The following is a 21,792-nucleotide window of genomic DNA, read 5'->3' as shown; positions in this document are numbered from 1 at the left end:
ACATCACACTAAGACAAAGTCGTGAAAGAGCAAGAGATTTCATTCTTTAGTTTGCCCTAGATACAAACTAATCGAAGACCTTGTTCACCACATCTTGAGCGGATGTGATGTCCACAATGGCCTCCATCGCGACGACAAACTCTTCGAGCAGATCCTCATGCTCCTCGGGGTCGTCGCACATTGGGAAGCCAGTCTCCATGGCATGGAGCTCATACCCGGTCTAAACTTGCACCGTGATCAGCGCCACCGATGCGCCATGATGAACGCCGTGGAGGGAGATCTCCTGAACGCGGGCCGGAATGTCATGGAGGCAAGCGTTGATGAGGGGACCCCGGGCATTGACAACATCCACGGCCACGTTCACCGTCAGTTGGAGGGACTCCAACTACACTGTCAGGGTTGGCGATTGCAGAAATAGGAGGGCAATCAATATAAAGGCAATGGAAATCGGAATAAAAGCGTTCCTGGAATTCATCTTACCCGCCACCATGGCGTCAGATTCGGCCAGCCGCGCCCGAACAGCACTGGCCTCCTCCTCGGCCGCATGAAGGGCAGCCTGAGAGACCCCAAGGCAGATCTTGAGCTGGCCATTTTCCTGAGTCACCTCGGAATAGCGGTTATGAGCTGCCCTCCACTCTCGGAGAAAACACCGGGCGTCGTCGCCGTTGTAGGAGTCGGAAGAATCCAATGACGAGGCTAGCGCAGAAGATGCAGCATCAGAGGGCTCATCGGCCCTGGGAAGAGGATGAAGACTATCATTTAAAATGAATCTATAGACAAATTAGAATAGTTCATCGTCACCAACAGAAGATATCAATCTCACCTCATGCGTCACAGGCGCTGGTTCACTGACATGGCTTCCTCCGGAATCTCCTCCGCTGCATGTTTGTCGTGGTTGTCCTCACCGGCCATAGGGTTTGGTTGGGTCTATGAGAAGAGGGGAGAAAACTGCTATAGAGTCTGTGAGGGCGGAGAGGTGCAAAGGAACAGGAGCGGTTGCAAGTGTAGATGTGTACGTTCGAGGCCGGATCCCTCGGCTAGTATTTGAAGCCACGGAGCGAGGAGGTGGATGCCTTGGGATGTGCAAAAGGCAACCGCAATTAATAGAAGGCGAAGCGCCACCTCACTAATACCGAAGAAAATACAGCGCTGGGTGACTAAGGACAGAAGATCGAGGGGTTCCCTTAATGAAAGCTATGTTTTCAGACTTAATTGGATTAATGATTGGAAGTCTTGAATCGGCTATTTTCAAATTGGCTCTTTAGCCGAAAACAAGAAGTACAATTAGACGACAGAAAGTATGGTTACCATTGATTCTACACAAGACATATGATACACGAATTATAAGTCTAGAACATCATGGATTGCTTTCAACACTTTTAGCCGGATAGCATCAACATCTGCGATTTGTTGTTTATCTTCTTCGGCTGATCTAGGAATGTTCTCGAGGCTACTTTGGATGGCTCTGCCTTCTTTGACTTTGGCCAGCAATTCTTGTGTCTTTTGTTTAATGGCATCGGGTATTTGAGCCAGGGTGGACTTTTGATGATCAATGGCAGCCTTCACGTCTTCTAGCTCCTTCTCAAGTTCTGCATGCCTGGCTTCCAGTTGAGACAATTATGGGTCAATACTGAGGGAGGAGTTCTTCAAATGATCAATCAACTATGTCAACTCTTTGGCCTCTTGCCTGTTGGAGTTCCCCTTGGCCAATAAAGTTTCACGGTCAAACAGATTTCTCTGAGCCTTTTTCACCTTCAGGGCCTGATCTTCAAAAATAGATAAATGTGACAAGACTCTAGAGAGAACTGGGGATAGATTACCCTTAATACCCAAGAAGACTCTCCGCATTGAATTGGTATCTTAGACCAAATTAGCTATATTTTTCTCAAACATTGACAATATGTCTCTTAGCTAATTTCTGGTCTCTTCTGACAAAGCTTCCTTAGAGGAGGTGGCTGACGATCTGATTTCATCTTCAACAAGATACTCCTCAAGATTGAAAGAGTAGCTCAGGGCTGGAAGATTGAGTGCCTGTGTATAAGAAAATCTTGATTAGGAGGTTGAATCAGTTTTATAACAAAATGGGTGGTGAAGAGGATACAATACCTTCTCTGTAATAACCTCTGTCTAAAAAGGAGGAACAACTGATGATGCACCAGTAATATCTGGTTGAATCGGCTCTGAACTTTCAACGTTGGTATCTATAATATCAAGAAAAAATTTTAGTTCATGATTAATGCAGAAGGATAAAAGGGACATATAACTTCCTTACCGTCAGTTGTGTGCCGAACTGAGGAATTGACAGTCTGAGTGTCGACGGCAACAGGATCATCCTCAACGCCGACAGGGACATTGAGGCGTTTCCTCAGAAAGTATCTGGCGTGGTAAGAAGTCAGATTGAGAATAAAGATTGAATAGAATCAAGAATTTTTTAGAAGACACTTTGGCAACATCAAAGATAAGATAGAAGGACTCACATCTTCTGCCATTTTGGAAGCATCTGTTGTTTCAACCAAAATTGGCTCTTCTCGGGGATCGGCTAATGAAGGTCTAGTTTCTGCCGAATCGAACGCCTAGGACAACAGCTCCACACCCAGGGCAGATTGGGACGCAATGGTTGATAACTACGAAGAACAGGATTAGAAGTTGAATATCAGTTTGATAAGGAGATAGGTTGTTTACCTGAACAGCTGATGGTCTCATTCTACGGAGTCTTTTCCTAGTAATGGCTTTTTGGGTTGTCCCTTGGACCACCATGCGCTTTGAAGATTGGTATGTCATGATCGTGGGGGCAGCATGAGTTTTCATCAATTTCTTCAATGAGGGTGCGGCCGATCCTATCCTTGAGACTGGGCATGGTGGCTGATAATCTATAGGATGCCCCTTCCTATCCAAGCCTAGAGGATTGAATTCAGCGTCCTAAAAAGATCGGCTAAAACAGTTAGCAAGAAAATTCATCGAATAATTTCTTGAGAAAGAGATGGTAAGTTACCTCTCTGTCAGAAGTAAATTCCCCATCCAGAGCTATACACAAAGGGTGGACCAATCCACAGAAAAGATGAGAGTGTCATTCTTGCCACCAGGAGTCAAAGAGAGTGGAAGAGAGGTTGACTCTGATCCAGTCGTGCGCGCAAAGGGAAGGAAGATATGATCCCAATTGAAAGACTCTAGAGGCTTCCATCACCTCATTGATATCTTCTCTTGGCTTCAGTATGTTTTTAAAAGAACAATTGAGGGGGGAAGTTGACCAAAACCAAACTGGCGGGCTACGAAGGATGGATTGTAGAACTCATAAGTTGGAAGGTTGCTTGGAAGGAAGGAGCCTGTAGCCATTTTGCCATGACCATGACGAAATTCGGCTGGAAGAACGCAGGGCTTGATAAAGGAGTTAAAGATTACAGCCGCTATCTCGTCCGAACAGCCTGATTCAAATCGAAATTTAAATGGAAATATCAGCTCATTGTTCTCATCCTCATCATATGGTAGCCAAGTCAGGATGTCTGCATCAAACCCTCTATAGAACTTTTTGAAGAGATGGCCAATATCGATATCAATTGTTATGGCAGATGCAGCCTCACCATAGCTCATGCACTGATGGGTTCTTCCTTCTTTGACTCTATATTCCTCATCAAAGTTGGAAGAAGGGAAACTCAGGCTTTTGAGATCAGGCCTTACGATCTTGTGCATGTACAGGTTGAGCCACAATTGTATCAACCACCAAGGGCCACTGATAGTATGCACTGGTTCGTTCTTCGGTAATTGGGCAGTTACCTGATACATCAGATGATAAGCAGTCCCTAGCAGATACTTTCCAAGAGGGATATCCTTGCCTACTGCCAGATGCTCTGCCATAAGCTTATGATTGTAAGTCGGACCACAAGATGACCCACAGAAGATGAATCTCTCCAACCACATATTCAAACAGAAGATGAATCTCGGATTGGAATAAAATCACTTTTATCCCAAAATTGGCCTTTTTGAATATGTGGTTGGAGAGATCCCGCGTTCTTCTCCCAAAAAGGCCAGAATGCGGGAACTCAAAGGCTAGTTGAATCTGGCTTATAGTTCACCATTATGGCTGTAACGATCCGGTCGATCCCCACTGATGGTACTATAGATTGGGGGATGCTAGTTAGTAGATCTGTTCCTGGTTAGGTGTGACCTTAGCTGTTTGCTATGCTTGCATCGGCTAAATAGTTGATCACTTGTGTGTTAATGCCTACGGTGTGCGTCCATGATTCTGTTAAGCATGGATAGATCTGTATGCTTTGAGGGATTGATTCGTCGTCTTTTTCACGGTTGCATCGATCCGGTCGAACCCCACTGTTAGAGATAGCGGGTTGAGTCTAAGGAGTCCACGGGTTTGTTCGTGTGAAATAGTCGATTGTTCACACGCTGTAGTCCTTTTCACCTGAACATCTGAGCCTTCACGTATAGCATGTCTTTCGGAAAGCCTGTCGAAGTACGGATGTGTTTACGGATTCTTCAGTTTTAGTTTGTTACTATCATCATAGCTGCCATCGATCCGGTCGAACCTCACTGTTGGTGGTAACAGATTAGATTCAGAGCATTTGTAGATCCGTTCATATCAGATAGTCGATTCGTTCGTGTGCTATATCTTTTTCTGATTAGATTCATCGGCTTAATGGTTTACTCTAGCAATATCTGTCTAGCTGATGATCTTATTTACATATACGTATATTGTACCTGTCAATATGAAATTAATTGCTACCCATAAGCTTTACAGTCCGTAACAGCCAATTTCTGTGCGGATCGGCTATTCAGTCGCTCTTACCGTATGGCTGCTCCCGAAGCGGCACACTTAGAACTGTCTGCGCACAGACTGACATGTTCCACCTTAAATTACTGATAAACTTTCTCTTCTTGTCAATTGCAGGGTCAAATTGACTGGCACGTCTCGGGAAGAGTATGTAGGATCGATCATCCCTGCGTTGAAGCCAGGCAGATCTCCAGCTCCATCGAGCAGACCCTTCCGTCTTGCTCGTATGCCCGGCACGAGACGAATTTTCGTGCCGACAGGAAAAGAAAGAGAAAATAAGGCTCCCCGAGGTGTGTCCTCCTCCTCTTCACGTGGGTTCTGCTAACCCTGTAGATCGTGGTGGCAGCGGCGTCGCACTGGGGTCCTGTTGGCCGCTGCAATATACATGCGGGCGTCGTGCGTCATTCTTGTCTTCCATTCCATCCGAGTGGACGGAATGGTCAAAGGGTCCCTGACAAGAACCATACGGGGGGCTGGCGGTACGTTGCTAGTCAACTGACGTCGGTCGACTGACGTTGGACGGTGGTCAGGAAGGGAGTTGGTAGCAAAGTGCCGGCCTGTTGACGCGATGGGTGACGTGAGTCTCCCAGCATGGCCTGATGCGACCGTCAGTCGCATCAGGACACGCTCGAGACGTGCTCCCGAGCGTGTGCCTCCACACCGTAGTGGTTGAATTGGTTCAGGTCCTACCCTGGGGCCACTGCTTTTTTTCGGTAGCAAATCCGACCCCCAGGGAACGAGCGAGGCGGAAATCTCCCCGTGGGGGCCGGGTGAGACTGAATCCGACCCACGGGGTCGGACGAGTCGGGGCCCACACCTTGGGGTCGGACGAGGCGAAAACCTTGTCCTTGAGGTTGGAGCCCACGCCTTAGGGTCGGACGAGGCGGAAACCTTATCCTTGGAGTTGGAGCCCACGCCTTGGGTTGGACGAGGCGGAGACCTCGTCTCCGGAGTTGGACGAGACGTGGTTGGGCCCTTGGGGTCGGACGAGGCGGAAACTTTGTCCTTGGAGTTGGACGAGGAGTGGCCCAGCCCCTGGGGTTCGGACGAGATCGTAGTTGCATCTTTAATCATCGGATGAGGTGACGTGACGTTCATTAATCCTTTGGTTTGGATACCCAGGCATAGATATCGGACAAATAGCGGCAGGATGAGCGGGGCAGGTGGTGGAGTGGGAGATGGACAGGTGATGATGAATTGACTGGATATTAATAAACAAAGGTTGTGTCACATGGTCCCACACCCTGCGTCAGTCCGATACTCAGAGTAAAGGTCGGATGCTCGGATCAAAGAATTACCGAAAAAAAGGCAGTTCCTGATCTGCTCCTCTCAAGCAGAGCCAGGGACACATGGCACGCATTCAGCAGACCAGCGACCCTTTGCATAGGGGAAGAATTTATCTCAAGATCTCCTGTGTCTTGATGAATTCGGTTGGTTGGGCCATGCGCACGTATGTTCTACTCCTATACAACATATATATAAGTCAGGCTACCACTGACTTGATTCGTGCTATTGTGATTTGTGAGGATCATCAACTAGGCATGCCAAGTTGCCAACATGACGGTGCTCTGTCAGCTATCCCCTGAACACGTGCTTTGCACAGAGTTCAGAGTCCGTTGGCATGCAATGATACACAAAATCTCATTACGGTTGTCTAATTAGAGCAGTTGTCAGTAGATAAGATACTCTGCTGCGTCATGTGCTTCATGCAGTGATACTGAAACGTTTGGAAACTAGCGATTGAAAGTACTGTAAGACTGTAATAAAACACCGAAGGCCAGTTGTTCAGACTTCAGACAAGCAGAATAACCGGACAGTATGCGCATATTCCTTTCAATTGAATCATGAATCAGATTTGCCTATCAAACATACAATCACTCAAGTCCCTACGATTAATATGCTAGTAGAACTTCATACTCATCAGAGGGGACTCTGATTACCAATGAACCTAAATTTTTGTACCACTGGTGGCAATATACCACCCTACAACTCGATAACAATCTTGTGAACCCTCTCCTTGGGCATCTTCTCCAGCCGAAGAACCACCAGCCCTGAGGAAGAATCATAGGAGAACTCCAGCTGAGCTGAACCCAGCATGCACTTCCTTGGCCTGACTGAAGAGTAGGCACCGAACCTTCCACAGCCCTTCACCTCCATGCACACCAATCCGACAGCCTCGGAGCCCGAAGCGGAACCATTACCGCCGTCGAGCAGCTTTGCGCCGCCGAGGAGGTGGTAGGTCAGGCCTTCCACCGCCCCGCCGCTATTGAACATGTCGACCAGCCCGATCGGGGCGAACCTGAAACCAGGTGCCAAGTCCTGCAGGAACATAAGTACATACAATTTCGTCAGTCACTTGTTCACCAACTTCACTAATTCACATCGCTTGCCAAACGGGCACTGACTGACCTTGATCGGTGACACGGTGAGGATGTCATGTTCCAGGACCTTGAGAGAGACGGGCAACGCCGCACCGCACGGGAGGACGACGAGGTCGCCATCGGCATGTTGGTACATGGCGCAGTCGCCGTTCCATTCGGGGTCCGTCGCAGCCTCGGAGATGAGGTGGACGTCGCTGCTCTTGACGCCGCAAGTCAGGGCCTCGGTGCCGGTATGGTGGAAGGTGTTCTTCTTCTCCACGGAGCTCCACGCCGCGCCCTGGCAGTTGTACACGCCGAGCACGCCGGTGAACTTGTTCATGTTCCATATCTTGAGCAGGCTGCAGGAAGGAAGGATTGCCATGCCATGGCATTGTCACTTGTCAGAACACACAGTTGCTCAAAAGTGAACAGACCAAAAATTCAGCAAAAGGGGTTCGGGGGCTCACCTGACGCCGTCGCGTGCCGGGTCGGTGAACAGGCACTCCTTGGTCGGCCGGCCTGGCAGACGCGGGCGGAGAATGGAGCCGTCGGGCAAGACGATCTTCTTGAGCAGCTCGAAGTTGTGCTTCCCGGGTGCATCACTGCAAACATCACCAAGAACACACAATTCAGCAATCGCTTTCAACCAGACATAGGCATAACAATGCTGAGGATTCTGAACCGACAACCAATGCTGGAATGAATTGACCAACCTGACGTAGACGGGGCCTCCGCTGATAGCGCGGGCCGAGCCATGGTAGTCGCCGGCCTGGTGGAGCGAGTGGAACATGTCCCAGTCCGGGAGCATGAACTCGCCGAGGAACACGCTGTTGTACGCCACCGAGGCGATATGGATCGTGTGCGACACGGGGTCCCTCGGGTAGAAATCATCTGACGCCCTCACCACCGCCGTCTGCTTGGAGCTGCCGGTTGGTCGCATCAGCATCAGCATCAGATCGGTCAATGGTTCCATGAAAAGTCCCCAGATTTTCATGGTCAGAATTGTGAGAGCGAAGAGATCGGATCGCGTACCAGTAGAGGGCGTCGGTGTTGTGGCTCATGCAGGCGATGATGCCGTTCTCCGGGAAGTTCTTGGCGATGGAGGCGTCGAGCGCCTGGTGGTACTGCCTGGTGAGCTGCACGCGGCCGCCGTGGCCGGCGCCGAGCGTCTCCAGGATGCACTGCACGTCCACCTTGACGCCGTCGACTCCGGCGGCGGCGAGGTACGCGTGGAGCTCGTCGTAGAAGCGGTACACGGCGCGCGGGTGCACGAGGCCGAGCCCCTGCACGGTGAGCACGTCGGTCTTCATGCCGGGCTCGTTCTCCATGACACCCGGCGAGACCTTGGGGAACTGCATGCTGGAGCGGTAGTGCTCCGTCCCGGGCTCGCCGGGACGGACGCCGCCCCAGTAGCCGGTGATCGCGTGCCAGACGTAGACGTACTTGAGCCCGTACTCCTCCTTCGCCACGCGCACCACCGTCTTGATGCCGGCGGCCGGGTCGTCCACTTTCTGGAACTTGCTGTTCTCCTTGATGCCGGTGAGACGAGACAGGAGGGGCGGCTTGTCCTCTCCGGCAGGTTCGTCGGTGTCGGTGGCGGACTTGTCGGTGGTGACGGACTGCCAGCCGTCGTCGATGATGACGAACTTGGGCGGCGCGCCGCCGGCGATGAGGCTGCGGAGCCCGGCCTCGACGCCCTCCTGGGTGACGTCCTGGTAGAAGGCGTCCCAGGTGCACCAGCCGAAGTAGTCGACGATGCCCGGGAGCTTCTTCTCGGCGCGGACCCGGAACGTCCTGAGCGCGGACTTGGCGGCAGCGACGGCGCCGGAGATGGCCGCAAAGGGGTCGGACTCCGCGGCGCCCACGAAGAGCGCGCGCTCGAAGGACGCGGCGCGCGTGTCGGCGTCCCCGCTCTCGACGCAGAGCTCCAGCGCGTCGCCGGCGCCGCCCTGGAGGCTGGCACGGAACGCGCCCTCCACGAGGGGCAGGAACACGACGTACGCCGCCGCAGCCTCGTCGCCGGCGGCGCCCTTGGACTCGACGAGCAGGAACTGGGTCTCGTGCGGGACGTCGCCGCCTTTCTCCCCCATCCGCTGCGCCATCCACCAGAGCTTGAACCGGAAGCACGCCATGAACCGCACACCCCTGCCAAATCGCCAGCCAGAAATCAATGCCAGTTGGCAACACTAACAATTGGGTCGGATCTCGGATCGGGAAAAAAATCACCACTTTTCCCGCTCTTATTCTCTGATTGATGAAGAATCGTACGTACCTCAGGTCGCCGAGGGAGACGACGTGCCGGGCGGCCGGCTCGGCGAAGTCGGCGCCGATGAAGACCCCGTCGACCGCTCCCCCCGCCGCCGCCGACGAGGCCACCACTGCGTCCGGCACCCCGGACAGCACCGTCCGCCCGCATACCGACAGCGTGCCGCCGGCGAGCTTGACGGACGAGGCGACCGTCATCTCGCCTTCCTCTCTCGTGCTCCGGGACTGCTGCTGTGTCGGCGAGACGCTGCTCGACGTCGCCGACGACCCCTTGGCCGCCGCGAGAGTCGTAAACGAACACCTGCTCCCGGATCCAACACAACAAACACGACAAAATCAACACCGTTGCCAACCGGTAGACTGAAACAATAACAAGAACACCGGCGATGGCAGAAACGAATTCGGGACGGATTTACACGCACCGAGCCGGGGTGGTGGGAGGAGGAGGGAGCGGACACGGAGGCGAGGCGCGCAGCGAGGATGCGAGGAGCAGCGGGCGGGAAGGGAGGGTATATATACGGCGCGGCAGAGAAGATGGGATGGATTTGGAAGATGACGAGGACGCGACGGCCCTGCTGCAGCTGGAGCTCAGCCTCAGCCTCAGCGCCATAGCTGACATCGGTGGCGGTTAAAATCTGTTGCTGCTCGTATCGTAGCCTAGGCAGCGCGTGCGCGCGAGCACGTTCTCGATGGGACCGGATCGGATTGGGTGACGAGCGGGTGGGTGAGGCCAGTGGCCTGTGGCCCTGTGCTCGTGCTGTGGTAGGTCAGGGTTGCCCGGTTGGTCCTGTTCATATCCGGCACGGCAAAGCTTCCGTCTAGGCCGACGCATTTGGTGGCTTGACGCATTCGGTTGGCCCTGTGCTCGACGCGGGGACCGACGCGGCGCTATGGATGGGGCCGAGGCTGCCACGGCGGATCCGCGACACCGGATTCAACCGCGGTAGGTTGACCTTAGGATTACACAGCTAAGCAATTCATTAGGGCCCATTTGACCATCTGGAACACAAATTTTTAGAAATTATATAGAAATTTCACACAAAATTTACTTATTTTCATAGGAAAACACAAGAAACTAGAAAAAAAAACCCATATTTTAAATATTTGTGGCCCTCCGAAGTTGGCAATTTAAGGCGGTGAGAGGAGAAATTCATTAGATTTGCTATGACTGATTTACATCTAAGAAATAAATGGTGGCATATCATGGAGAAATCATAGAAAATTCACGCAAAATATCTCAAAGGAACGTACTATGGATTTAGGGAATGGTCTCTTTGGGGCGAATGGTTTGAGCCAATGTTTACACCACATCCAATCCACCATCTATAGCAGCAAGAGAAAGAAGAGGCTGTGGCGGTGAAACCGAAGGTAATGGCAACCGTTCTGGTGTTGGATTAGCTTTTTGGTGAAGATGTCGTCACCTTGTCATCGCTTCCTTTCTTCTCTCCATCTGCCATTGCCGTTGTGGCATTCGTCTCCGTGGACTATGTTGATGACTTGCACAACTACCATAAGTGACTTACTTGCCACACACCTGCTGTAGGATCTCTGGTTAGCCTAGAGGAAGGGTAAATAGGCATGTTAAAACAAACACTCAATTTTTTATCAAATTCACCCTACGGCACTGCTGCTCTGGAGGGCGGCACTGCTTGACTGCGGCACTGTCGCACCTGCAGACAACTTTGAGTCACGGTTCAAAATCCGTGAACAAAAACTTTGATCGGAGAAATTTTCCAGCTTACTGCAGGTACGACAATCACAGATCAAGAGCTAGAAGTAGTAGGAGCACCACATACAAGTAGATCGACTAGAAACCCTAGAAATCACCTCAACCACAATATGTCATGGAAGTAATATAAATCAAGCACAAGTGACACAATGATTTATCCCATGGTTCGGCTCAGCACTAAAGTTTGTCTACCTCTACGTTGTTGAGATTAGCCACTAAGGCTTAGGGCTTTCCAACCCTTCCTCGTTCTCAAGTCAAGAGACTTAACTCTTGAGATGAGGGGTGAGTTTACTAGCTTCAAGAGATGGTTACAAACCTTTCGGGGCTACCACACAAGTTGACAAGTTCCACAGGCAACACTCTAGCTGGCTAGGAGCCAAGCTCCAAGAGTAACAAACACAACCGCCGACCAAAACGTGAATCAAATGCTCTTTAGAGTTGAGAAATCAATGGAGCTGCTTTCTAATCAAGTTTGGACCCTTTTCCCTCAAGGATTGATGGAGAAATCAATGGATTGGCTTGGGGGCTTGAGGTCAGTAATGGAGGGAGAGAGAGAGAGCTCTTACTCTGTTTTGGGCGTGCTAAAGTGAGGAAGAAGAGGCAGTGTACCGTTGGGAAGGAAGGGGAATGGTATAAATACCCCTTAGCCCCCAACGGTCACTTAAGTCGCGGCAGTGCCACGGCTCAAGTGCGGTAGTGCCGTACTGCGGCAGTGCCTCTCTTCAAGTATGGCAGTGCCGCACCACGCATGATAGCAAAGGTAAGAGTGAAGTGTAGACTGTCTTGGCTGTGAATCTGAGATGCATGTGTATGTTTGAGCACTTGGTAGCACATATTAGCTTAAGCATTGTGTCCCACTTTATAGTATGGCTTTTTCTATACTTAAATTTAAAATATAAAAGAATTTAAACCTTCTTTGAGTTTGAAGTCATCTACATTTGTAATTGAGGGCTCCTCCGTTTCGTGTAGCATCCTCGAACATGAATTCTCTGCTTGTCATCTCGATAAATCTCATTAGTTCTCTAATTGCGTGGTCATTATCACCAAAACTCACAATTAGGGCTTGATTGCACTTTCACCTACTCTGTGTCCATATGGAAAGGAGGCATAATATGGAAGGGAAGTAGCACCAGAGACTATCATGAGACTGCAACCGACCAGTTCAACCCAAAAGCTTAAGCTGATGGGGAGAGGTGGTCAATTCTCTTATATTCCAACACTCCCCCTCACGGGGAGGCTCCCTCAGGCCTCAGACGTGGAATATGAGCGAGCAACAATTATTTTATTTAATTGTGCTAATCAGGATTCGAACTCAAGACCTCTGTCTCTGATATCATATTGAGTTGCATGCACCGACCAGTTCAACCCAAAAGCTTAAGCTGATGGAGAGATGTGGGCAATTCACTTATATTCCAACAAGTGGAAAAGATTACGACTTCAATCTCTTTCTTCGTTAATGTGTTGACATAATGACATGTCAACAAATCTATCTAGTTAACGCCGCGTTAATTAACTATCAGACAACCATGAAACATATGGAGTACATCAAGACAGGTCCCAAGGAGTGGCTTGGTGGGCTTGCATTGGTGGCCTATGGCTTGTCGGCCATCGCTTCCCATTTGCATGTTGAACCGGACTCGAGGTACGCAAGCCATGACATATAATCTTGTTCAGATCGGCTGGGTATGTTGTGACTTGTGATCACTTAGATCAAGTATAGTAATGTGTTTGATGAGCCAGCTAAAAGAGATCCACGTCATCAGGAAAAAGGCCATGTTAGGAGAGAGCATTGAACCGGCGCTTGTCTTCTCGTCGACTCAAACACAAGGGACGACGAGACAAAAACCAAGTCCTCTTCCAACCGGATGCAATCGAGGATCCACCGCTTTGTTCTCCCATCTATCTTTGCGATCCTGAGCTCCACTCCATTTGCAAAATACTTGTATATTTAATTTATTGTATGTGATATGGCACATGAGTCAGCTAGCAGTAAGCTAAATTACTATTTCTTATGGCCTCTCTGGCAGGGCTCCGGTAGCTCCGGCTCCGGCCCCGACACCCTCCACTGTTCATCGGAGCCGATTTTCTCTCCCCTCCTTTTCCACTTTCACTGACACGCGCGGAGCCGCCGGAGCTCGTTTTTCTGGCTCCACGGCTCCGGCTCCCGCAGCCTCCTGTCGGCCACCCAGCGGCCGACACCCTGCTACAGTGCCGGAGCCGGAGCCGGCCGGAGCCCTGCCAAAGAGGTGTTGACAAATAAGGCATTTTCATATTTATTTTAATCCATAAAAATGACGCAATAAAAATGAGAGTGAAGTCATGAATAAAAATATAGAAACAATTCATGGCAAATGTTAACATGATGATAATACAAACTATAGAGCCAAAACATATGTGAAACATTGTTTTACATAGCTGAAGCATCACAGACATGATCATAAATATTAAAAATGTGTTCTCAAATATCAAGACCATGATGATCACAAAAATAAAAGGAACCAGAAAACCAGCATAATCATCCAAATCAACCAAACAGAGCATGTTGAATATGAAAGCAGTATTGCCTAGAAACATCATGATATTGATAATGAAACTCAGAAGAGGGTGAAGAAGATTATACCCTGCGGCGGAGCCGCTCGCACCAGGAAAGGCCATGGTGGTGCTTTGTTGTTGTAGTCGTCCCGCTCGATGCGGTGCAGACAAGGACGCCGTGAAGAAGCACCGCTACTGGTTCACCAGCGAGTAGTCGTGCCACCACTGACACTCCCCAAAAATGTAATCGCCCGTCTTCACCCGAGCAGGTGAAGCCCACGACGGAGACGCGTTTCGGAGGCCTACTCTTCCATCTCTGGTGCTCGCCGGAGGTGGAACGGGAAGAACTTGCGCTGCTGGAGAGTGGTGTACTTCGCCAAGAGTCCTTAACCGAGAGGGGAGGATTTGTTTTATAGGCAGAGGCCAGAAGACGAGAAGCCGACGGCACCGAGGGATCACACCTCCCTTCTGCGGTGGGAGAGACGGAGACGGAGAGCCAGGAGTCACGGGAGTTACCAGAAACTCCTCCAATCAATTCCAATCAATTCGTCAGTTTCAAAAATAAAGGCCTCGCCCGCCCGTCCGCCTGCCTGCCTGCCTCGCCTCGCCACGCCACGCCACGCCCACGCCCACACCCATGCGCACGGGCTCGGGCCGGGCCGGGCGGCGGCGGCGGCGGCGCGCGCGCGCGCGTGTGGCATCCAGGTGATCCACTTTTACTTCTCAAATAGATCGACCAATGACCAAGTATTTAAGTAGAGTCGCCTCTCGATTAAATTCCCATATGGTATAAAACCATTAATGCACATGTACGGACCATAGAGTTTAATAGAGTTATTAAATAAATGGGCCAAGCCCATAATATCTAACAATCACCACCAAACTCTAGGGTACGCAGTTTGAAGTTCTCAGAACCACATTCCTTTTATATACCAGTGTTTCGATGGAGACTGTTAAGTTGAACATCCATCTAGAAAGCTAGCTACACTCATCCACAACTGAACAATGGACAGAACCTTGAATTGACAGTTTTGTGCGAGATGAGTTTCACATAGCCTCTTAACTGATACTAGGCTGCCAAGTGCCTTCCCTCTGTTTGAAGCATATAAGTCACACTTTGAGGCCTTTTCATGAGCATCTAGAGATTACCCACATCTCATAGATTGTGACTAGCAATCGAGCTCATATAGGTGTGTTCCTTATAGGATGTTCTGTAGGACAACATCCCCGCTATACCAAGCCGCTCGGATCACATTAAGAACTTAATCATCCTGCCTAACAGTATTGGAGAGACGGTGCATCTCCAACAAACTGAGCTATAATCTAAGGGGTCTCTCCCTCAGTCAATCAACAGCTTGTTTCGCCATCCTAATTCACGGGATCTCCGATCACATAGGATAGGTTACCACTATTGATGGCTCTAAGTGGGTCTCAAACCCAGTTCCCTCGACGCACCTTCTATCACATTGCGTGACAAACCCTTAGTGAATTGATCTGCCAAATTATTTGATGTATGGACATAGTCCAATGCAATTACTCCGGAGTTTCTCAGTTTTCTGACAGTCTTCAAACGTCTCTTCACATGCTTTGTGGACTTCATGTTATCCTTAGAACTATTTACCTTAGTGATCACAGTTTGATTATCACAGTTCATGGAAATTGCCGGGATTGGTTTCTCAACAATCGGCAAATCCATCAGGAGATCACGGAGCCACTCTGCCTCAGCACTAGCGGTATCCAATGCAGTCAGTTCTGCTTCCATTGTAGACTTCGTTAAGATAGTCTGCTTGCAAGACTTCCAAGAAACAGCACCACCTCCAAGTAGGAACACGTATCCACTCGTGGCATACAACTGATCCGCATCAGAAATCCAATTAGCATCACAATAACCCTCTAGTACCCTCGGATACCCGGAAAAGTGAATGCCGTAACTCATTGTCCCTTTCAAATAGCGTAGCACTCTCTCAAGAGCATTCCAGTGAGTATCTCCCGGATTTGACACAAACCGGCTCAGTTTGCTTATAGCGAACGAGATATCAGGCCTGGTTGCGCTAGCTAGGTACATAAGAGAACCAATTATCTGTGAATATCTCAATTGGTCTCTTGCAATTCTGTGATTTTTCCTCAAATGAACACTTGGATCGTACGGAGTAGGAGCAGGCGTACACTCACTATACCCAAATCGGTTCAAGACCTTTTCCACATAGTGAGATTGCATAAGAGTTACCCCACCATTTCCTTCCTCCCTTGAAAGCTTAATGTTGAGAATAACATCAGCCTCTCCCAAGTCTTTCATCTCAAAGTTACTCGACAAAAATTCTTTTACTTCTTTAATCATATTTAGATTGTTGCCAAATATTAATATATCATCCACATATAGGCATAGAATCACACCATCACCACCACCAAACCGATAATATACACATTTATCAGCTTCATTCACAACAAAGCCGGCTGATGTTAAAGTTTTATCAAACTTCTCATGCCACTGCTTGGGTGCTTGCTTTAGGCCGTACAGGGACTTCAATAACTTACAAACTTTACCCTCTTGACCATTTACAATAAACCCATCAGGCTGATCCATGTAGATCTCTTCCTCAAGCTCTCCATTTAGGAAGGCTGTCTTAACATCCATCTGATGAATGATAAAACCATGTGAGGCAGCCAGGGATATCAACACACGAATGGTCGTCAATCGAGCAACAGGTGAGTAAGTATCAAAGTAATCTTCACCTTCCTTCTGTGTATAACCCTTAGCAACAAGCCTAGCTTTGTACTTCTCAATTGTACCATCAGGCCTCAGCTTCTTTTTAAACACCCATTTGCAGCCCACAGGTTTGCAACCAAATGGACGGTCAACCACTTCCCACGTCCCATTGGACATAATGGAGTCCATCTCACTTTGCACTGCCTCCTTCCACATGTCAGAATCAGAAGAGGAATATGCCTCAGAAACGGTTGAGGGAGTGTCATCCACGAGATATATAATAAAGTCTTCTCCAAAGGATTTTGTAACTCTTTGCCTCTTACTCCTTCGAGTGACAGTATTATCATCCTCCTCAGGATTTTGCTCAAGCTCATGGGTGTTATCATCAGCGTGTATATTCGATTCATGAAATTCAGGAACAGGATCATGACTAGACACGCTAGATGCACCTATTTTCATTGGAAATTCATTCTCAAAGAACGTGGCATCTCTAGACTCCATGATCGTTCCAACAACCATATCAGGAGCACTAGAATTTATTATTAAAAACCGATAGCCCACACTATGAATGGCATAGCCTAGGAAAACACAATCTACAGTTTTTGGTCCAAGCTTTCGCTTTTTGTTTATTGGCACGTTCACTTTGGCCAAACAACCCCAAACGCGAAGATAAGAAATATTTAACCTCTTTTTCTCCCATTCCTCAAATGGAGTGATTTCTTTGTTCTTTGTGGGCACTCTATTTAGGACATGATTCACAGTTAAAATTGCCTCACCCCACCATTCCTTAGATAAACCAGCTGTTTCCAACATGGCATTCACCAAGTTAGTTAGAGTGCAGTTCTTTCTCTCAGCAATCCCATTGGATTATGGTGAGTATGGAGGTGTCCTCTCATGGATTATACCATGCACCGAGCAAAACTCAGAAAATTCATTAGAGAAATATTCTCCCCCGCGATCGGACCGCAACCGTTTGATTTTCTTTTCAAGTTGATTCTCAGCCTCAGCTTTAAAGGTTTTAAAATAATGTAATGCCTCATCTTTTGTTTTAATCAGGTACACATAGCAATATCGAGTGCAATCATCTATGAACGTTATGAAGTATCTCTTACCACCTTTTGTCAAAATTCCGTTCATTTCACAAATATCGGAATGAATGAGTTCAAGTGGTGCCAACTCTCTCGCCGCAACTGCCTTGTGAGGCTTGCGAGGTTGTTTTGCCTCAACGCATGTATGACATTTGGAGCTTTTGGCAACATCAAATTTAGGAATTAAATTCAAACCAGCTAAGCGGGACATGCAACCAAAATTAACATGACATAATCGAGAATGCCAAACATTCATCTCAACATTAACATTATTAACGACATTATTCACTGCAAGAGGTAAAGTATCAACCAAAGACAAGCGAAACAAGCCTCCGCTCTCATAGCCTTTTCCAACAAAGGTTCCATACTTCGACATAACACATTTATTCGACTCAAACACAAGTTTAAAACCGTCTCGACATAGCAGAGAGCCACTAATAAGATTTTTCCTTATTGAGGGGACATGATGCACGTTCTTGAGTTGCACGGTCTTCCCCGAAGTAAGCTTTAGATCCACCGTACCAACACCATGAACACCAGCACGCGCGCCATTCCCCATCAGCAAGGCTCCACTCCTCTCGGCCTGGTAAAAAGAAAACAAGGACTTATCACCACACACATGTATATTTGCACCTGTATCAACCCACCAATCAGGTGAGGAACAAACTGTAAATGCAGATAAATTACCGTACCCAGAAGCATCTGCATCAGTCTCAATGGTGTTGACTGTCTTCGCCTTTGGTGGGGGCTTCCACTTAGCCTCAGGACACTCTCTAGAGAAGTGCCCAGTGTTCCCACAAGTGAAGCAGTTCATCTTTGCCTTGTCTAATCTCATCTTCTTATTATTACCTTTCTTGAAGAAGGTAGTGGATCTCTGCTTAAGCTCCTGTTGGGGCTTCTTCTTTTGTGGCTTAGGACGAAACTTTTGCACCACATGTGCACTAGTAGTCGCTTCACCATTCCCGCCCTTGCTCTTTCCCTTAACATCCTTTGCTCTTGCCTTGTCTTCAACATCAAGAGTGCCAACAAGTTCAGCAATGCTAAACTGCTGCCTCTTGTGTTTCAAGGTAGTAGCAAAATCAGTCCAGGAAGGTGGCAGCTTAGCAATAATGCACCCTGCCACGAACCTGTCAGGGAGAGGACAGCCGTACAGCTCCAATTCCTTCACCAGTCCCTGTATCTCATGAGCCTGTTCGACTACAGGACGGTTATCAACCATCTTGTAGTCATGGAACTGCTCCATGATGTACAGCTTAGAACCAGCGTCGGACAGACCGTACCGGGCCTTAAGGGCTTCCCACACAGCTCTGCCAGTCGGGAGTGGTATGTAGGCATCAACCAGAGAATCATTGATGATGCTCAACAGTGCAGCCTTGCACATGGTCTCAGCATGTCCCTAAGCCTGCTCATCCTCATCGGATCTCACAGTAGCAGGCTGCTCATTGAGCACATGACCACAGCGCATGGCCGACAACCACAGAAGGGCTTTCTCACGCCACCTCTTGTAGTGAGTGCCCTCAAACGGCGTAGGCTTTAGCATGCCCGCAAAGCCAACAGATGAAAATGACCTGAAATTACGTTTTTGGAATGTTGACAAATAAGGCATTTTCATATTTATTTTAATCCATAAAAATGACGCAATAAAAATGAGAGTGAAGTCATGAATAAAAAGACAGAAACAATTCATGGCAAATGTTAACATGATGATAATACAAACTATAGAGCCAAAACATATGTGAAACATTGTTTTACATAGCTGAAGCATCACAGACATGATCATAAATATTAAAAATGTGTTCTTAAATATCAAGACCATGATGATCACAAAAATAAAAGGAACCAGAAAACCAGCATAATCATCCAAATCAACCAAACAGAGCATGTTGAATATGAAAGCAGTATTGCCTAGAAACATCATGATATTGATAATGAAACTCAGAAGAGGGTGAAGAAGATTATACCCTACCAGGAAAGGCCATGGTGGTGCTTTGTTGTTGTAGTCGTCCCGCTCGATGCAGTGCAGACAAGGACGTCGTGAAGAAGCACCGCTACTGGTTCACCAGCGAGTAGTCGTGCCACCACTGACACTCCCCAAAAACGTAATCGCCCGTCTTCACCCGAGCAGGTGAAGCCCACGACGGAGACGCGTTTCGGAGGCCTACTCTTCCATCTCTGGTGCTCGCCGGAGGTGGAACGGGAAGAACTTGCGCTGCTGGAGAGTGGTGTACTTCGCCAAGAGTCCTTAACCGAGAGGGGAGGATTTGTTTTATAGGCAGAGGCCAGAAGACGAGAAGCCGACGGCACCGAGGGGTCACACCTCCCTTCTGCGGTGGGAGAGACGGAGACAGAGAGCCAGGAGTCACGGGAGTTACCAGAAACTCCTCCAATCAATTCCAATCAATTCGTCAGTTTCAAAAATAAAGGCCTCGCCCGCCCGTCCGCTCGCCGCCTGCCTGCCTGCCTCGCCACGCGCACGGGCTCGGGCCGGGCCGGGCGGCGGCGGCGGCGCGCGCGCGCGCGTATGGCATCCAGGTGATCCACTTTTACTTCTCAAATAGATCGACCAATGACCAAGTATTTAAGTAGAGTCGCCTCTCGATTAAATTCCCATATGGTATAAAACCATTAATGCACATGTACGGACCATAGAGTTTAATAGAGTTATTAAATAAATGGGCCAAGCCCATAATATCTAACAAGAGGTCCTTACTCTTATGGGTTGATGAAACCTGCCATGTCGGCTTAGCAGCTAGCTACTCACCGCTCCTGCGTGCTCCGGCTCTGGCACTGTTTCACGCACGGTAGCCGGAGCCGCAGGAGCCGGAAAAACGAGTTCCGCCGGCTTCATGAACAGTGCTCAGTGGACAGTGAGACACAAAGTAGGAGAGAAAACAGCTTCAATAAACAGTGCTGCTACAGTATAAGAGAGAGAAACCGGCTTCATAAACAGTACCGGTGTCGATGAAGCCGGAGCCGGTGTCGATGAAGCCGGAGCCGCCGGAGCCGAAACAAATGAGCCCTCAGTCTTCTAGCACGCTAAGCTATGCGCTGGACCGCTGTCATGTGCCAATAATACGGAGACCATGGATGGGAGGGATATGCCCTTTTTTCCTCAACAGTGCATCTTTCGAAATATGTATGGGAGGATATGCCCCTTTTCCCCCCTCAACAGTACAAGCAAAAGAAGAAGAAAAACGCTATCTGTCCGGAAGTTATTACGTACAAAGCAAATAATGGAAAAAATAATGCGGTTTTACCAAAGGAAGAAGGGAGAATGCACGAGGCGATAGAGAAGTCTGATGCTTGTACAAAGTCTGATGCTTGTACAAGCTGACGTGTCCGTCGCCTATAAATCAGTGGATTTTGGTGATCTCAAGAAGGACGCGGTCTTCAGATCTAGGTGTAATTATAGATTTGTTTGTACACGAGTGGTGTGAGTATTGTGCGTGTGTTGAGTGGGTGTGCGTGTGTACGAACACAGCTGTACCCAGATAAGAAACAATAAAAAAAAAGCTGGAGGCAGATAGATACCTATCTCTAATTTTACTAGAGAATGACACGGATGATCATTTCCTCAAGCTATCATTCATTGGCCTGAAAGCCTCCAGAAGCTTATTATATCACTTTGACCCCGGCACAATCATCATGCACAGTATATATGCATAGTTTGTGTGATGCGCATCTCACTTTGGAATCATTATTAATTAAAAAATAAAAACATCTCGGCGATGCCGACCTCGAACTGAATGATCCAGCTCGAAATGGGAGTATGGATCTGCTCTGTCTGAAAATGACGTGTTCCCAATCTCGCTTGTCTGATCTGAAGCAACTAGCCTACCTCCGTCCAATTTTGCTCGGCGCTTTTGGCACCTGCACGATGACAAGCCGATCGAAGAGAAGGGCTACCGCCGCCTACCGGGGCCGTTTTGCCGGATGCCGATGGACCTGCAACGGCGGATTGGCGTCTGCCCATATGCCCATCAATGGCGGTAGATGGCGCCAGCTGCCCAGCTGCATGCACCATGCAGTAGCAGTAGGCGTTCTGTTCGTTTGGTCTTATTTGGCTGACAAGCTATGACTGAAAATATTGTTAGCTAATTTGGTGTGAGAGAAAAATACTATTCATTAACTCAAAAAGTACGACTTATAAGTCAAACGAGCCAAAACGAACACTCGGCCACTTTGCACGGACGCCTCTGTCTGTCTCTGAGGACTGCAGATGGGTTGGGACGGTACACGGTAGGGTCTGCAAATGGTACTGTAGCCTATACAATTGATTATATCATACATAGCTGGAGACAATCACGCAATTGATTGGTGCCGCTGGTAAC

The 21,792-nt window shown here is 48.7% G+C and overlaps 1 protein-coding gene across 1 annotated transcript; it reads right to left on the bottom strand.

The window, feature by feature from the left end:
* Positions 1 to 6,585: 6,585 nt before the first annotated feature.
* Positions 6,586 to 10,080, bottom strand: LOC136527316 (probable galactinol--sucrose galactosyltransferase 6). The gene is made up of 7 exons (XM_066520004.1): positions 9,828 to 10,080; positions 9,413 to 9,706; positions 8,173 to 9,285; positions 7,854 to 8,063; positions 7,608 to 7,742; positions 7,190 to 7,499; positions 6,586 to 7,099 (listed from the first exon to the last, which is right to left on the bottom strand). The coding sequence occupies exons 1-7, from the start codon at positions 10,022 to 10,024 to the stop codon at positions 6,764 to 6,766; spliced, it is 2,595 nt and encodes an 864-aa protein (XP_066376101.1). The 5' UTR covers positions 10,025 to 10,080; the 3' UTR covers positions 6,586 to 6,763.
* Between the last annotated feature and the right edge of the window lie 11,712 nt (positions 10,081 to 21,792).

This window comes from Miscanthus floridulus, chromosome 19 (genome assembly GCF_019320115.1).
Source record: "Miscanthus floridulus cultivar M001 chromosome 19, ASM1932011v1, whole genome shotgun sequence".
Classification (NCBI taxonomy): domain Eukaryota; kingdom Viridiplantae; phylum Streptophyta; class Magnoliopsida; order Poales; family Poaceae; genus Miscanthus; species Miscanthus floridulus.
Note: the sequence above shows the minus strand (reverse complement) of the source record. Positions and strands in the feature narration are given on the sequence as shown.

What these genes read in the sequence shown, in the direction of transcription:
- LOC136527316 (XM_066520004.1), bottom strand. Translation starts at nt 10,024, where the DNA reads ATGTCAGCTATGGCGCTGAGGCTGAGGCTGAGCTCCAGCTGCAGCAGG. An exon ending in GGAGGCCCCGTCTACGTCAG is followed by an intron (nt 7,743 to 7,853) that starts GTTGGTCAATTC and finishes TGATGTTTGCAG; the next exon opens with TGATGCACCCGGGAAGCACA. An exon ending in CCGGCACGCGACGGCGTCAG is followed by an intron (nt 7,500 to 7,607) that starts GTGAGCCCCCGA and finishes TCCTTCCTGCAG; the next exon opens with CCTGCTCAAGATATGGAACA.